Source organism: Drosophila tropicalis, unplaced genomic scaffold (genome assembly GCF_018151085.1).
Source record: "Drosophila tropicalis isolate 14030-0801.00 unplaced genomic scaffold, ASM1815108v1 contig_878, whole genome shotgun sequence".
Lineage (NCBI taxonomy): Eukaryota > Metazoa > Arthropoda > Insecta > Diptera > Drosophilidae > Drosophila > Drosophila tropicalis.
Window position 1 is genome coordinate 16,383,076 of NW_027173374.1, and position 13,327 is coordinate 16,396,402.

Here is a 13,327-nt window from a genome sequence, read left to right on the forward strand (position 1 = left end):
GAGATTGCTTCATATGTACATATATATATATTGTAAGACACATACATATATCCTTAGAGCAAATATTATCTATAAAAGGTTCAGATATTCTTATTGGATTCAAGGGTCAAGTTTACACTAAATAGTAAACTATTTACACATTTCTGAGTATTTGCGTGCCGGGCCGGGCCTCTGATTTCAGGCACGCGACCATCTCTAATTCCAAGTTTCGTTTAATGCGTTTAACACAAACATCACAGAAGACTAGTTTTTATATGTTATTATTATTAATGTAATTAAAAATAAACCGAAAAGTAATGCATTAAATCTGAAGCAAGTGATGTGCATGTAAATCTAATTACAATCTTTGAAAGAAGTAAGTAAAACGCAGTAGGAGCAACATTGATTTTACAGCAAAAACATGAGAGGAGAGGAAGAGGAGAGCCGCAGCGTATCTCGTATTGCGGAAGGGGTAGGGACAGCACCACTAACAGAAGTAGTTAGAGTTGGTTTCAAATTGAAATAATCACTAACATTTTGCGATAAGATGGGATTACAATAATGTACATACATATGTATGTTTGATGTTGCATTGCTCAAGCATCTGGAACGAGTTTTGGAAGCGGCGTTTTTCTTTCTATTTTCATATATTGTATGTATGTACATGTCAACTTTTAGCATTTGCGCGGGCTGGAAATAAAAAACCAAATTTGTAAAAATAATGCAATTATAATATTTTCAAAGCAAATCCCCGCCTATTTGCTTGCAGACATTCATTGGGATTCCCAGGCAAGGACTTAAGTTTGGAGTTGTCATGGCGGTCAAGGTGCAATTCGAAATTGGACATACATCACGTTTGCGCAACAAGAAAACCCCACATCCACAAGGTTTCACCCATGATTGGGAAATCTTTGTACAGGGCGTCAACAAGGCGGATATAAGCTCGTTTGTGGATAAAGTTGTCTTCATACTTCACGAGTCGTTTCCCAAACCAAAACGGGGTAAGTGTTTCTTCCTAGGCCTAGCCAATTCTAGAATAATTTATGATTTTTCCTACAGTTATCAAGGAGCCGCCATATGCTATACAGGAGTCGGGCTATGCCGGCTTTCTACTGCCTGTTGAGATCTATTTTCGTAATCGCGATGAACCTAAACGCATCATGTATCAGTATGATTTAGAACTACAACACACTGGACCACCGCACCATCATGTCGAGGTAAAGACACATGTCTTCGACTCGCCGTCGGAAGAATTTCGTGCGAAGCTAATGCGAGGTGGTGGAGTGCCGGTATTTGGATCCAACATTGGAACCACTAGTCTCGGTCGCACCCTGTCACCCAATGTTGGTGGCGAAATGATGTCAAGCAGTACCAATGAAATAGTTGCGGTCAAGGGCAAGGGCGGCAGTGTAAGCGGTAGCGGCAACACCAGTGCGGTGCCCATTGAATCGGGGTCTGGCAAGAAACATAAATCCCGCATAGATGACTCGAGCGGCAAGGCTAGCAATTTTTCGGCTCTCTTTGGTCCACCAATCACCAAAGGCGGGAATAACTTGACCGTTCCTAGTGCCCCCAAGCATTCACCAGACGGCAAGAATGTGTCTAGCAACAGCGGCAAAAGTGGTTCACATGAGGGTAAGGAGAAGTCAAATAAGGAGCGTGACAAATCCATTGGCTCGGACAAACCACGAGAGAAGGACAAAAAGGACCGCCATGGCAGGGACAAAGAGCGCAAATCTAGCAAATCGGCTGAAGGTGGCAGCAGCAAGCACGACCGCGAAAAGGAAAAGTCCAAGAAGGACAAGTCACGCGACAAGGACCGAGAAAAGGATCGGGACAGGGAGCAGAGCTCCACAGGATCAACAACGACGCCGGCATCCTCGGCGGGAAAAAGTACAGCCAGTCCCAAGCCGGGCAGATCAACCATACTAGCCGAAATGAGTGCACCTAGTCCAAAAAAGACAACAAATGCTGAACCAGTATCAGCCGGAGCTCCAGCATCACGATCCAAGGAACGTGACGAACACAAATCATCGAGCAAATCTGACTCCAAAGACAAGGAACGCAGCTCCAATAAAAAATCAAAGAAGGAAAAAAAGATAAGGATAAGGACAAGGAACGCGAACGGGAGAAGTCCCGCGAAGATCACAAAGATAAACGTTTGCCCAAAGATGAGCGTGCCGGTCAGCAGCAGCCAGGTGAGAGTACAGCGGTTAGCGGAGCACCCCTACAGACATCAGCGGCCACTGGCAAGGCCACTCCCACTTCGGTGGGCAGCAGCAGCAGCAATAGCAGTGTGGTGCCTGCCACGGCCAAAAAAATAAGTGATTCCAAAGAGGAGGCTGGCAGCAAGCAGTCATCCGAGAAGTCAAATGACACGAAAACGGAAAAGTCCTTGAATAGTAACGGGAACGTGGACAACAACAAAAAATCGCACAAACACAAGAAAAAGGACAAGAGCAAGGATAAAGAAAAAGAACGCTCCGACAGGGAAAAGGATAAAGACAAGGAGAAGGACAAGGACAAAGAGCGAGACAAGGAGAAATCTAAAGAGCGCGAAAAGGAAAAACAGCATCAGCAAATTGCAATAACCGAAAAGACAGCTGCCGCTTCGATATCTTCACCATCGCCCAAGAATCCGGAGATGTCAACAGGGGGAACCAGCAGTAGTGCAACCACCACCACCATTAGCAACAGTCCAGCCATTGAAGCTACCATTGATAAGGACAGCAAAGCAGTTGGTAACAGCTCAAAGAAGGAGAAGCACAAGAAATCCAAGGAAAAAGCCACCTCCACCAGCAAAGATGAGAAACGACAAAGGGAGACCGGCGAAAAGAATTCCTCGGAGATTAAGCACAGTGGCAAACAGCAGGTCGGACAGGCAAAGGCACCAAGCAATTTGGATCTCAGCGATGTGGATTCAGCTCAATCGGCACCCGATCTGGCAGCGAGCAGTGCTTTGGCTGCTGCTGCTGCTGCAACACTGCAACACTCGGACAGTTCTAACAGTAGTTTTCCCGATTTATCGGCCAAAAAGTCAACTCAAATGACGCCCAAGAGCAACTCTTTTGCCAGCAAAGAAGGGAAATCAACTGGCAAGGAGCACAAGGCTGGAAAATCGAAGGGCAGCGAGAAAACAGAGAAGGGTGCCGATAAACAGGAAAAAATTGAGAAGTCGCCAGATGCCAAAACCGAGAAATCGGAAAAGGAGGACAAAAAGCGCAGTCGCCGCAATTCGCCAATCAGCGGCGGGAGCAGCAGCACCTTTATAGAGCCCCCAGTCAAATCCACAAAGAAAGAGCAGGCAAATAAAGCAGCGCGTGAAAAATCCAAATCGCCGTCGTTGCGCGCTGCCTCCTCGCCAGCTGTTGTCGCCGGCTCGTCACCTAGCACAACGCCAATAACGACTACAACTACATCAACAACAACAACAACTTCATCAGCCATAGTAGGAGCAACACCCGTCATCAGCAACAACAATGTGAGTGGCCATTCGCCAGCTGAAATCGCAATCGGAGCATCAATAACACCTGCTGCTGTCACCACGACTCCATTGCCCACGGAATATCTAAGCGAATTGCAGGAATTGCATCAGAAGATCATGACACTGCAGGACAACGAGGAATTGCAACATGTCGTCGAGATGATTGCTGCCACCGGTTGCTATGAAATCACACACAAGACCTTTGACTTTGATCTCTGCAAACTGGATCGGGGTACTGTGCAGCGATTACAAGAGTTTTTGGCGACTTCGGTGTCGTGACACCATCCAATAACCAACGCTCCACCTTCAGCCGCCCCGGCACCGGCTCCAGCTCCTGGTGTCTACAGCTAGACGATGCACAAATCCTCATGCACATAACCAAATCATTAAACTTAGTTTATAAACAAACACAAAGCAAAGAAAAGAAGAAACAAAAACAAACGTACCCTCGAAAATACACCCAAGTTGTATTGAATTAATTTTGAATTCTTAACTTCCCTCGACTACATAGTACATACATACCCTACATCCATGCCCCAATTGTGCATAATGCAGGTCGAATTTAGACTCATTTACTTTAAGACTTTAATCTTTAATTCATGTTTGTTTTCTTTAATCATTCGTAACTAAAAAGTTTGTATATCTTAATTTGTATACTATATGCTTTAATTGAACATAATTTATTTGGTTCTTTTCTTATTTATTTCATTGCAAATAAATTACTTTTCTTTTGATTTAAATATCTGTTTTTTAAAAACCCTTGCACCCGAAGCCCAAGTTAAAGTCAAAAATCAAGTATTATAGTTATTACAAACAATTTAAAATGAAAAACTAAATAACAAAATTATTATTAATTAATAATCTAATATGGATACTGGATCAAGGACATAAATCAGTAAATCAACTGAAAATTAAGAGTGTTTCTATAATCCAGAAAGGCCTTCTACTTGGTTAGTTTGGGCAGAAAAGAATTAATATTAGATTTTATTAACAGGGGAACGCAACCGAAATATCTAAAATTTGAAGTTTCGGAACCATTTATTGCATTTCCTCCCATATAACAAATAATTAACAAATATATGTATGTAGGAATATATTGTCTCAAATGTTTCTAACATTTAGTAGCATTCATAATAATTGGAATTAAATGGTTTAGGAAAGGTCCAATGATCAAGAAATTCACACATAAGATATATTTTATAAAGGATTTCTAACCGAACAACAAGTTATGTACATAATGGATTACGAATTTATGCAAAAAATCATTTGTTATTGGCTTTGGGACAGAGAAACAATAAAATGATTGCTCCCATTCCCCCGTATAATATATAATATGCATATACATAAATATCTTGTCGTAAATGTATATTTATCAATAAAGTCTAATAAAATTGCACACATACATAAATAAAAACACGTGACAGAAATTCAAATTATATATATATATGTATATACTTTTTGAGTTATGCTTATGTATTGATAATCATTAGCTACATTTATTAATAAGAAAACCAAAATACAAACCTTGATTTAAGGAACTAATCAAAATGAGGCAGATTCTAGAACTTAAATGGGGTTATAGTTTTAAACGCCAACAAAAAAATAATACATTTTCGAAGTTCTTTTGTGAAGATATGAATAATCTAATTGTGATAAGCGTTAAATCTTTGGGAACTAATGGTATACAATATCGTATATAGAGAGCTAGTGACATTTGGATTAAAGTACATTTCTCCGCAAGGAGGAGGACAATGTCTGGGGCGTTGGTGTTGACTAGTTGCGGCAATAACAATACTTTCGCAATTCCGGATCACGATCGTAAATGCAATTCGCCTGCGTGCCATATTTATTGACACGTGAGATATCGCTAAGTTTTGTGGTGGCCTCAAAGGTCTGCAAATTGTAACTCACACTGGCCTCATATAGCCCCTGGCCAGGGTGAGTAATCAGTTGTAGTTGGTACATTTCATTTTGAACGAGAGTTTGTCCCGTCATATCGGCCAAAAAGCCATCTCGGTCGCTGTTGCTCTTGAATTGCAAGAGTTCCTTGTGCGGCTGCAAACGCAGAGCCCAATTGACATGAAGTAACTGCAATAGACGACATTCGTTTAAGCCTGCCGATCAATTAAGATGCATTACCCACCTGTAAGGGAGCACAGAGCTCACGTTGTCCATTCGTTGCCTCATTGATTCTCTTTACAATGCTTTCAGCTGCTTTGAGAATGATCCCACTATAGCGAGTATCATTCAGCTTTACTTGCAGCCAGTTAAGGCAGGCACACCAATGTGGCTCGATATAGGCATCGGCGCAAGAGCGATTCGAAGGTATGAGGTCCAGAAGTGAAATGGCACGTCCACGAGCCAATGGAGACATTTTTACCGGTGGCTCTGTTTTTATGTCACGGGTGGAACTAATAAAAGTGCTTTCAGCTGGCAGTTCTTCGCGGCTGGCAGTTTGCAATTCTGAAAATCAATGAGAACTAAATAAAATAATTAAATTCTTCAAAATTATTCACTTACGAATTAAGTGCTTGAGTGTGGCATGTATATCAAAAGGCGTCGTCAGACGCTCCTCGTTTGCCACAAAGTTGATGTACTCCTGGGGAAAGCGTTTCTTAAATGACTCTGGAAAAGCAAAGCTAAAGAAAGGCAAACGTTCTTCTTGTTTGCCTTGAAGAGTTGCGCGCACTTCAGCGAAACGATTGCCATGATCGGCCATGAATATCAAAATGGTGTCGTCTAGCAGGGAGCGCTCCTTTAAAGCAACTAGCCAATCATGGACGTCTTGATCAGCAGCTCCAACCAAATTTATGGAGTCATGTGAAAGCCCCCCATGAAAGCTGAATACAAACCGAGGAATATCTCGATATTTTAACATAAACTACAATACAAATAAGAAAAATAAAAGATTCATCTCCAAAAGCGACAAAGAATATTCACATTCTTGGTGTACTCCAGCATTGTTATATGATCCGGTTGATGGCCAATGCAGTTTGGGGCACTATCGCTCTGCATGTGCCCCGCCTGAAGATAATAGGTACGTAAATAATGATCAACGGGCTGCGTCTCGAAGCCATTCATGCGATAGGTGAAAGTTCCGACATTGGGTAAGTCCTCATTGAATGAAGTCATATATCCAAGTTCGGCGAACTCTTTCCAAATCATAGGATATGCATCCACACTGCCAGCTCCGGAGAAACGTTTCCTAGTCTCAGGCAGCTCTAATTCTGTATAGCCAGTGAGCAAAGGGACTAAAGCCTGTGGAGTTCCATCTCCCACAATGTTGTATCCTTTTAGGACAAGCGCACCCAATTTATTCGTCAAATAGTTATATGTTCGCGGCAATTTTCGTATAAAAGCATTACGACTGAGTGAATCGAAACCAAACATCAGGACATTGTAGAATGAGGCAGTGGGCACATCTTGCATTTGCTGTTGGATCTGTGCTACAGCCTCAGGTGGCAGGACAGCCAAATTCGGTGATAAATTACTTGTAAGAGGTCGTTGAACTGAATCACGTATACCATGAGCCATACCAAACCAGCTGAATAAAAGAAAATGGGTACAAATCGATGATAAGGACTTGTCAACACTTACCTTTGTCCACTTGTAGCGCGACAAACTACCTTGACAAAATCGCTGTCCTGTAGCACATATGGCTCCTTCATCTTCAGCGTACGACCAAATTTGACTCTATAATCAGATTTTCGTATAATGTCCGTATATGAGCACGTTATGTCCCCATGGACAGCTGCAATTTCTGGTCGTACAAAGCAAATGGATTTCTGAGAGTATTCAAAAAGAATCGTTTAGTGAAACGTGACATAATTTAATGATAATTTCGCACTTCGCACATAACCCAGTCCAATCCCTCCCCGCAGATGATTTTTTCAACCGGCTTATAGAACTTCATGATATCGGGGTTATCCAAGGGTAAATGGGGATGTCGACACTCCCCCTGATTCATGGCTGATTTAATCGAGCGTTCCATTATTTCGCTGAAATTAATAAAGAGCAAAAACATTCAAGTAACAATGAGTTATAAGTTATTATATATGTATGTATGTACCTCGGGAATACTTACATTTTAGCTTCATTGTTGACTTCCTGGTCGAAACTCAATTGCACATAGGCGGTGACTAGTATTAAAACAGTGCAACAGGCAACCGCAATTTTTTGTACCAAACCACGCCGCAGCATTCGCATTTTTACAGTACAACTATAATAAAAATCAAAAGTATTATTAATAATGTAAAAAAAGACAACTGCTTAATTATACTTACAAGCGTTTGCTTTTAAATGCGTGACTTGAAATAACATTAATCACTTAAATTAAACTTTCATTTTATAAAGTTCAAGTACTCGTTAAGCGCTTAGTTGTTAAACAAAATTCAGCCGCGCTATTGTAAAAAAAACAAAAACAATTAACGTGCGAAAAATTTGTGAATATGGTCACCCAATATTATCGATAAGTCAATAGGTAAGTGTTATCGTTTTAAAATCAGCAGACTTGCCAGCTGGTTGAAACTAAGGATGTGCAAAATCAAAAAAAAAACTACCAACGGAAAACACAGTTTCTTTTAACACAGCATTTATTTTCGGCTACGGCATCAGGTGTTTTCTGGTGAATGGTGCAGACGTTCGTGTCGTGAACACCCATCTTTAGTGCAGAGTTGCCACCTAGTCCTGTAGCATTATGAAAGAAGAGTAGGAGTCGACGTTGCTTTGCGAACTAAATTTAAGCAAATTTTTGAAGATTTCTCATTAAAATTCTTAAGTTTGTGCCCATCCTCGACACACACACCTTACACCGTTGCACGACAAGAATTCACGAAGCGACGACAGTAAGATGACGGGAATAATTTCCATGCTAAGCAGACGACTGCAAATTGTTGGAATAAAAGCCGCGCGTAGTCAAGAGGTAAGTGAAAGGACGAAGGGGCATGCAATAAAATTGTAGAGATGCTCGGCGGGGAGGAAATTTATTTGGAGCGCTAGCCTGTCATCTCTGCTGCTGCTGCTATAGCTGTTGCGACCTGGCTAAGGCGATTATGTAATTGTATGTGTACGAGGTGAAAAAAGGGCAAAAAAATGCTTTGACACGCCCCCCTTTTGCAAACAGCTGATTGTGTCGGGGTGTAGGGTATGCCTCACGTGAGCGGACATCCGCTCTGAGTTGTGCAATCATTGATTTTTTTTCGTTTTTAATTTGACAGCTAAAACGCGGTATTCGTCAGTATTCCCGACTATCTGTCATATCAGCAGCCAAGAAGCAACATCTGTTGCGTCAAGATGTTACACTTTCCCATCATCAGGCGCCACGGTAAGGTTTGAAAATACTTAACTGTACAAATTAGTCTCTTAAATTCAACTGTTTTAGAGTTCTCGGCTGGCAAAGTTTTCACACCACTACGAGTATGTGGTCGGAGCAAACGATAAAGGTGCCGCCATTTGCCGACTCTATTGCTGAGGGTGATATTAAGTAAGTTGATTGTCTGGAACCTGGAACCGGTAACCGGGTCAGCAGCTTAGTAAGCAACAGGTTTCTTTGATTAGCTCTTTCTAATTATTTCACCTTGCCATGTTCAGGTTCACTTGCAAAGAAGGGGATTCATTCGGTGCTGATGAGGCAGTCATGGAAATCGAGACTGACAAGACAACGGTGCCAGTTCCAGCCCCTTTTGCTGGCACAGTTACTGCTATTCTGGTTAAGGATGGTGATACTGTTAAACCCGGTCAAGAACTTTTTAAAATGAAACCTGGCGCAGCTCCAGCTAAGCCTGCCGGTGGTGCCGCCGCTCCTGCTCCTGCTGCTCCTAAGCCAGAACCAGCCAAGCCTGTAGCTGCCGCAGCACCAGCTGCTCCAGCGAAGGCAGCACCCCCTCCGCCGCCACCAGCAGCAGCTGCCCGCCCTCCACCCCCTCCACCGGCAGCGGCACCTCGGGCAGCCGCTCCCTCACCAATTGCTGCTGTCAAACCCAGTGTGGCTCAAGTTAAACTGCCACCAGCTGACGGTTCACGCCAAATTCTGGGCACGCGCTCCGAACAACGTGTTAAGATGAATCGCATGCGTCAAAAGATTGCTGCCCGCTTGAAGGATGCTCAAAATACGTGTGCTATGCTTACCACCTTTAATGAGATTGACATGAGGTAACTATGCCATGCTAAATGGCACAGTTTCTTGATTAATCTTTAACTGTGCCCCCTCTTTCTTTAGCTATGCCATGGATTTCCGTAAGCAGAATCTTGAAGCTTTCACTAAAAAATATGGAATCAAACTCGGCTTCATGTCTATTTTCTCGAAGGCCAGTGCCTATGCTCTGCAAGATCAGCCTGTTGTCAATGCTGTTATCGATGGCCAGGTAATAAAGCTAAAATTATGTGTCGGCTTATCGTTTGTGACGTTTGCATTCAATTTGAATTTATTTGTTTATTTGTCGTCAGTCTTATCGCGGGGTTTCTTTTATTTATGTAATTTTTGGTATTCATGGTAATGAATAACTGTTTACCAACTAACTCTCTGAATTATTGTCACCTCTTTCAGGATATTGTGTACCGCGACTATGTTGACATCTCAGTGGCTGTGGCTACACCTCGAGGTCTGGTTGTGCCCGTTATTCGAAATGTCGAGAGCATGAACTATGCGGACATCGAAATTGCCTTGGCTGGTCTGGCCGATAAGGCTAAACGTGATGCCATTACAGTCGAGGATATGGATGGCGGCACTTTCACCATCAGCAACGGAGGAGTGTTCGGTTCATTAATGGGCACGCCCATTATTAATCCACCACAAAGTGCTATCCTTGGTATGCACGGAATATTTGAGCGTCCCATTGCTGTAAAGGGAGAAGTAAGCTAAAGTGTTCATACAATGTCAATTAATTGGGGATTTATGTTCAATCAATTGCTTAATTGTAGGTCAAAATCCGACCCATGATGTATGTGGCGTTGACTTACGATCATCGAATCATTGATGGTCGTGAGGCTGTTCTCTTCCTGCGCAAGGTAAAGGCTGCTGTTGAGAATCCCGCAATCATTGTTGCCGGCTTGTAGAGTGCAATCTGCATCTGCACATGCGTGCCCTTGCTGTTCAGTTGATATTAGTCGGTAAACACTTAACGATCGAACCAATCTGGAACTATACTTTGTTTATTTATTTTTTATTTTTTGCGCGTGTCAAGATTCGAGCATAATTGTGCATAATTCGGTAATAGCCAATTAGAAACAAAAAAGCACTCACGTCCTCCTATTCACAGCAATAAAACTACGAAGCGTAGATTTATGTTCAGAAACTTTGTAAATTAAATTTCTTTTAACTTTTGCACTTACTTTACACTAAAAAAGTGAACATGTAAGATGCTATACACAGTAATATCGTAATAAATACGATATAATATTATCGACACACTTTTGGAATTTCTCTTACGATACAAACACAGGCGATAATCATAAATAATAGAGTAAACTACAAGTTAAAATAACTTATTTTAATGATAAACCTATTTCTAATCGGTGACCTATTCAAATATTACTTTATTTAAAGTCAAAACGACGGAATTGTTCTTTAACACTCTTGTCTGTTTTAAGGAATATTAACGAGGTCTTGTTTTCAGCGCAATTTAGAAGCAAAGTGTTATGTAAATGAGTTTGTGGCATAGTAAATATCTATAAATTATTCTCTATTTTTGTGTATTTGTCGGAGGCGTAAAATAGTGAATGCCAGAAGATTGAATATTTACCGTAATAATATTGCCAAACGTGTTTTGGTCTTGCAGGTGCCAAAACATGAGGGTGTGGAAATTGGACCGGCAATCTGGTTCTTATTATTTCATTTGTCACATATACTAAAGTGTTTGCAATATCTTACAGGAATCTGTCATCCACTCATAATTAAACAAAATTCATTAATAACTTCATTACGACAACGTGGGAATTGATTTAATTCATATATCATACGGATTTGTATGTCGTCTCCAGGTATAAGTCTTTATTAAAGCTTCATAGGAAATCGGTTGGATTATCATTCAGTCTGTTAAGATAATGGAAGCTGCTTGGCGTGCAATAAGGTTATTTATAACCAATAATCAATTAAAGGCTCTCCCGATCCATACATAACCGGATAAATTATAATATCAATGGACTTAATAATATTTAAGATGATTTGGCGTTTAGGGTGAAGCAACTAAGACAAAAATCGATTTTGGTAAGTGTGAATATGTTGTCTCGGTATTACAGTAAAATCTCGTCTATCCGATCTTCGGCCAAATGATTTTCCCCTTTACCACTAGATTTATTCGGGCAATCTGCACTGGTATAAAACCAAAAACAGATGGCTTGCAATGGCGTGCTACAGTCCCGATTCCAATTTCGATAGATTGGAATATATATAATTGCAGACTCATTCATAAATATAATAAGCTTTCCAATAGGAAAGCCCCAGCATACTGGGGCTTAAATAAAAATTTTCCATAACATTTGATCGGATGTAAGCTTTGGTAAGGAAAATTGTTCGTTAATACAAAGATTTAGTGAGAAAAAGGTTTAAGTTTTAAAAGTCAAACTTTCTAGTATTTACTACTTACCCAATAAACTAAAGGTAGTATTTATAGTGTTTTCTACTTATCTAATAAACTAAGGATAATGTTAATTATAAGATCTAATCATTAATGATCCGCGGTCGTTATTAGTAAGTAAGATCCAATAACTTTGTTGTTGGAGTATACTCTAAAGGATAATTTTCTACTTACCTTTTATTCTCTTATTGCTAAATTGAGATATGTATTTTTATCCTTTTGGTGATAAAAGAGATTATTTGATGGTTGAATCCAGCTGAATCTTGATTATCAACCAGGCTTTAACTAAAGATGTGTGTTATACTCCATCTGAATCTCTGTGTAGGGGGGAGTTGTTTATAACTATTTATTGATATATCCTATAGCAGAAATCAAATGTTGGAAAAACTAAGCTTTTTGGTAATTTCATATAATATGTTTTTAAATATCTCAATTTGACATAGGGCTGAAAGGTAATGGTATGAATTGGATTAAGAATGTAGACAATTATTTTGTTTTGTTATTTGAGCAAATTGGCTTGTACAATTTTATTGATTTTTAGTGTTTTCTTGTTTTAACTATTTCTAATGTTTACAATGTGTGTGTATGTATGTTTGTGTGTGTGTGTGTGTGTGTGTGTGTCTAGTTGCAAATAATATAAAGATAAAATTATGAATTTTGTTATTCTTAGTACTGAATATAAATGGATTACAATTGTCTTTGTTTGTTGCAAGTTTACAAAGGTTTATTACTTAGAGTGAAAATGGGTTTTGTTTTGTAATTATTTTGGTTCGTTTTTTGCTTTTTTTTTTTTAGATCCATCAAAGAGATTGATTAACACAGTTATTAGTTATTATTTAAATCACATAAATCGAAATCGAACTGAACTAAACTGAATTGAATTGTCAAAAAAAAAAAACTGATAATTGATATATACATTGATATATGTATATAAGTATGTGTATAGATATGTGGAGAAATCATATAAAAAATGCGGCAATCGTTTCGTCTAAAATATTTTGCAAAAGTCAAAGTTATTTTTGCAAAAATTAGAAGAATTGATATTTTAGGCAAAAGGATTGGCATTATCTACATTTCATTTTCGATACCCCGCTCTGTATAAAGAAGGGGTATATTAATTTTGTGATAAAATTTGTCACATGTTTTGTTTTTGTTATCTTTTTGTTTTGGGTATTTAGCATTTGATTTTGGGTTGCTTTTTGCTTAACTAAGGGGATACAGAGTGTAGTTACATTAAATTAAATTTTTCTAATAAGTTTTAGTAACTAAAAAGATGCAAAATCTAGGACTA

The 13,327-nt window shown here is 39.8% G+C and overlaps 3 protein-coding genes across 3 annotated transcripts; 2 read left to right on the forward strand and 1 right to left on the reverse strand.

Annotated features, from left to right (window-relative positions):
* The first annotated feature begins 197 nt into the window (after positions 1-197).
* On the forward strand, positions 198-4,203 carry ear (ENL/AF9-related). Its single transcript, XM_068299422.1, is given in 4 exon segments — positions 198-355; positions 749-980; positions 1,039-2,075; positions 2,078-4,203. Coding segments are annotated over 3 exon segments (2,889 nt in total). The 5' UTR covers positions 198-355; positions 749-793; the 3' UTR covers positions 3,743-4,203.
* A 723-nt stretch (positions 4,204-4,926) lies between these two features.
* Positions 4,927-7,915, reverse strand: LOC137584562 (uncharacterized). Its single transcript, XM_068300009.1, has 8 exons — positions 7,747-7,915; positions 7,548-7,682; positions 7,311-7,461; positions 7,061-7,248; positions 6,404-7,007; positions 5,984-6,344; positions 5,607-5,926; positions 4,927-5,551 (listed from the first exon to the last, which is right to left on the reverse strand). Exons 2-8 carry the CDS (start codon positions 7,667-7,669, stop codon positions 5,237-5,239), a joined length of 2,061 nt encoding a protein of 686 aa, XP_068156110.1. The 5' UTR covers positions 7,670-7,682; positions 7,747-7,915; the 3' UTR covers positions 4,927-5,236.
* Positions 7,916-8,135: 220 nt separating this feature from the next.
* On the forward strand, positions 8,136-10,866 carry LOC137585199 (dihydrolipoyllysine-residue succinyltransferase component of 2-oxoglutarate dehydrogenase complex, mitochondrial). The gene is made up of 7 exons (XM_068300878.1): positions 8,136-8,384; positions 8,680-8,786; positions 8,844-8,945; positions 9,053-9,613; positions 9,681-9,825; positions 10,008-10,313; positions 10,382-10,866. The coding sequence occupies exons 1-7, from the start codon at positions 8,313-8,315 to the stop codon at positions 10,514-10,516; spliced, it is 1,428 nt and encodes a 475-aa protein (XP_068156979.1). The 5' UTR covers positions 8,136-8,312; the 3' UTR covers positions 10,517-10,866.
* Positions 10,867-13,327: the final 2,461 nt, after the last annotated feature.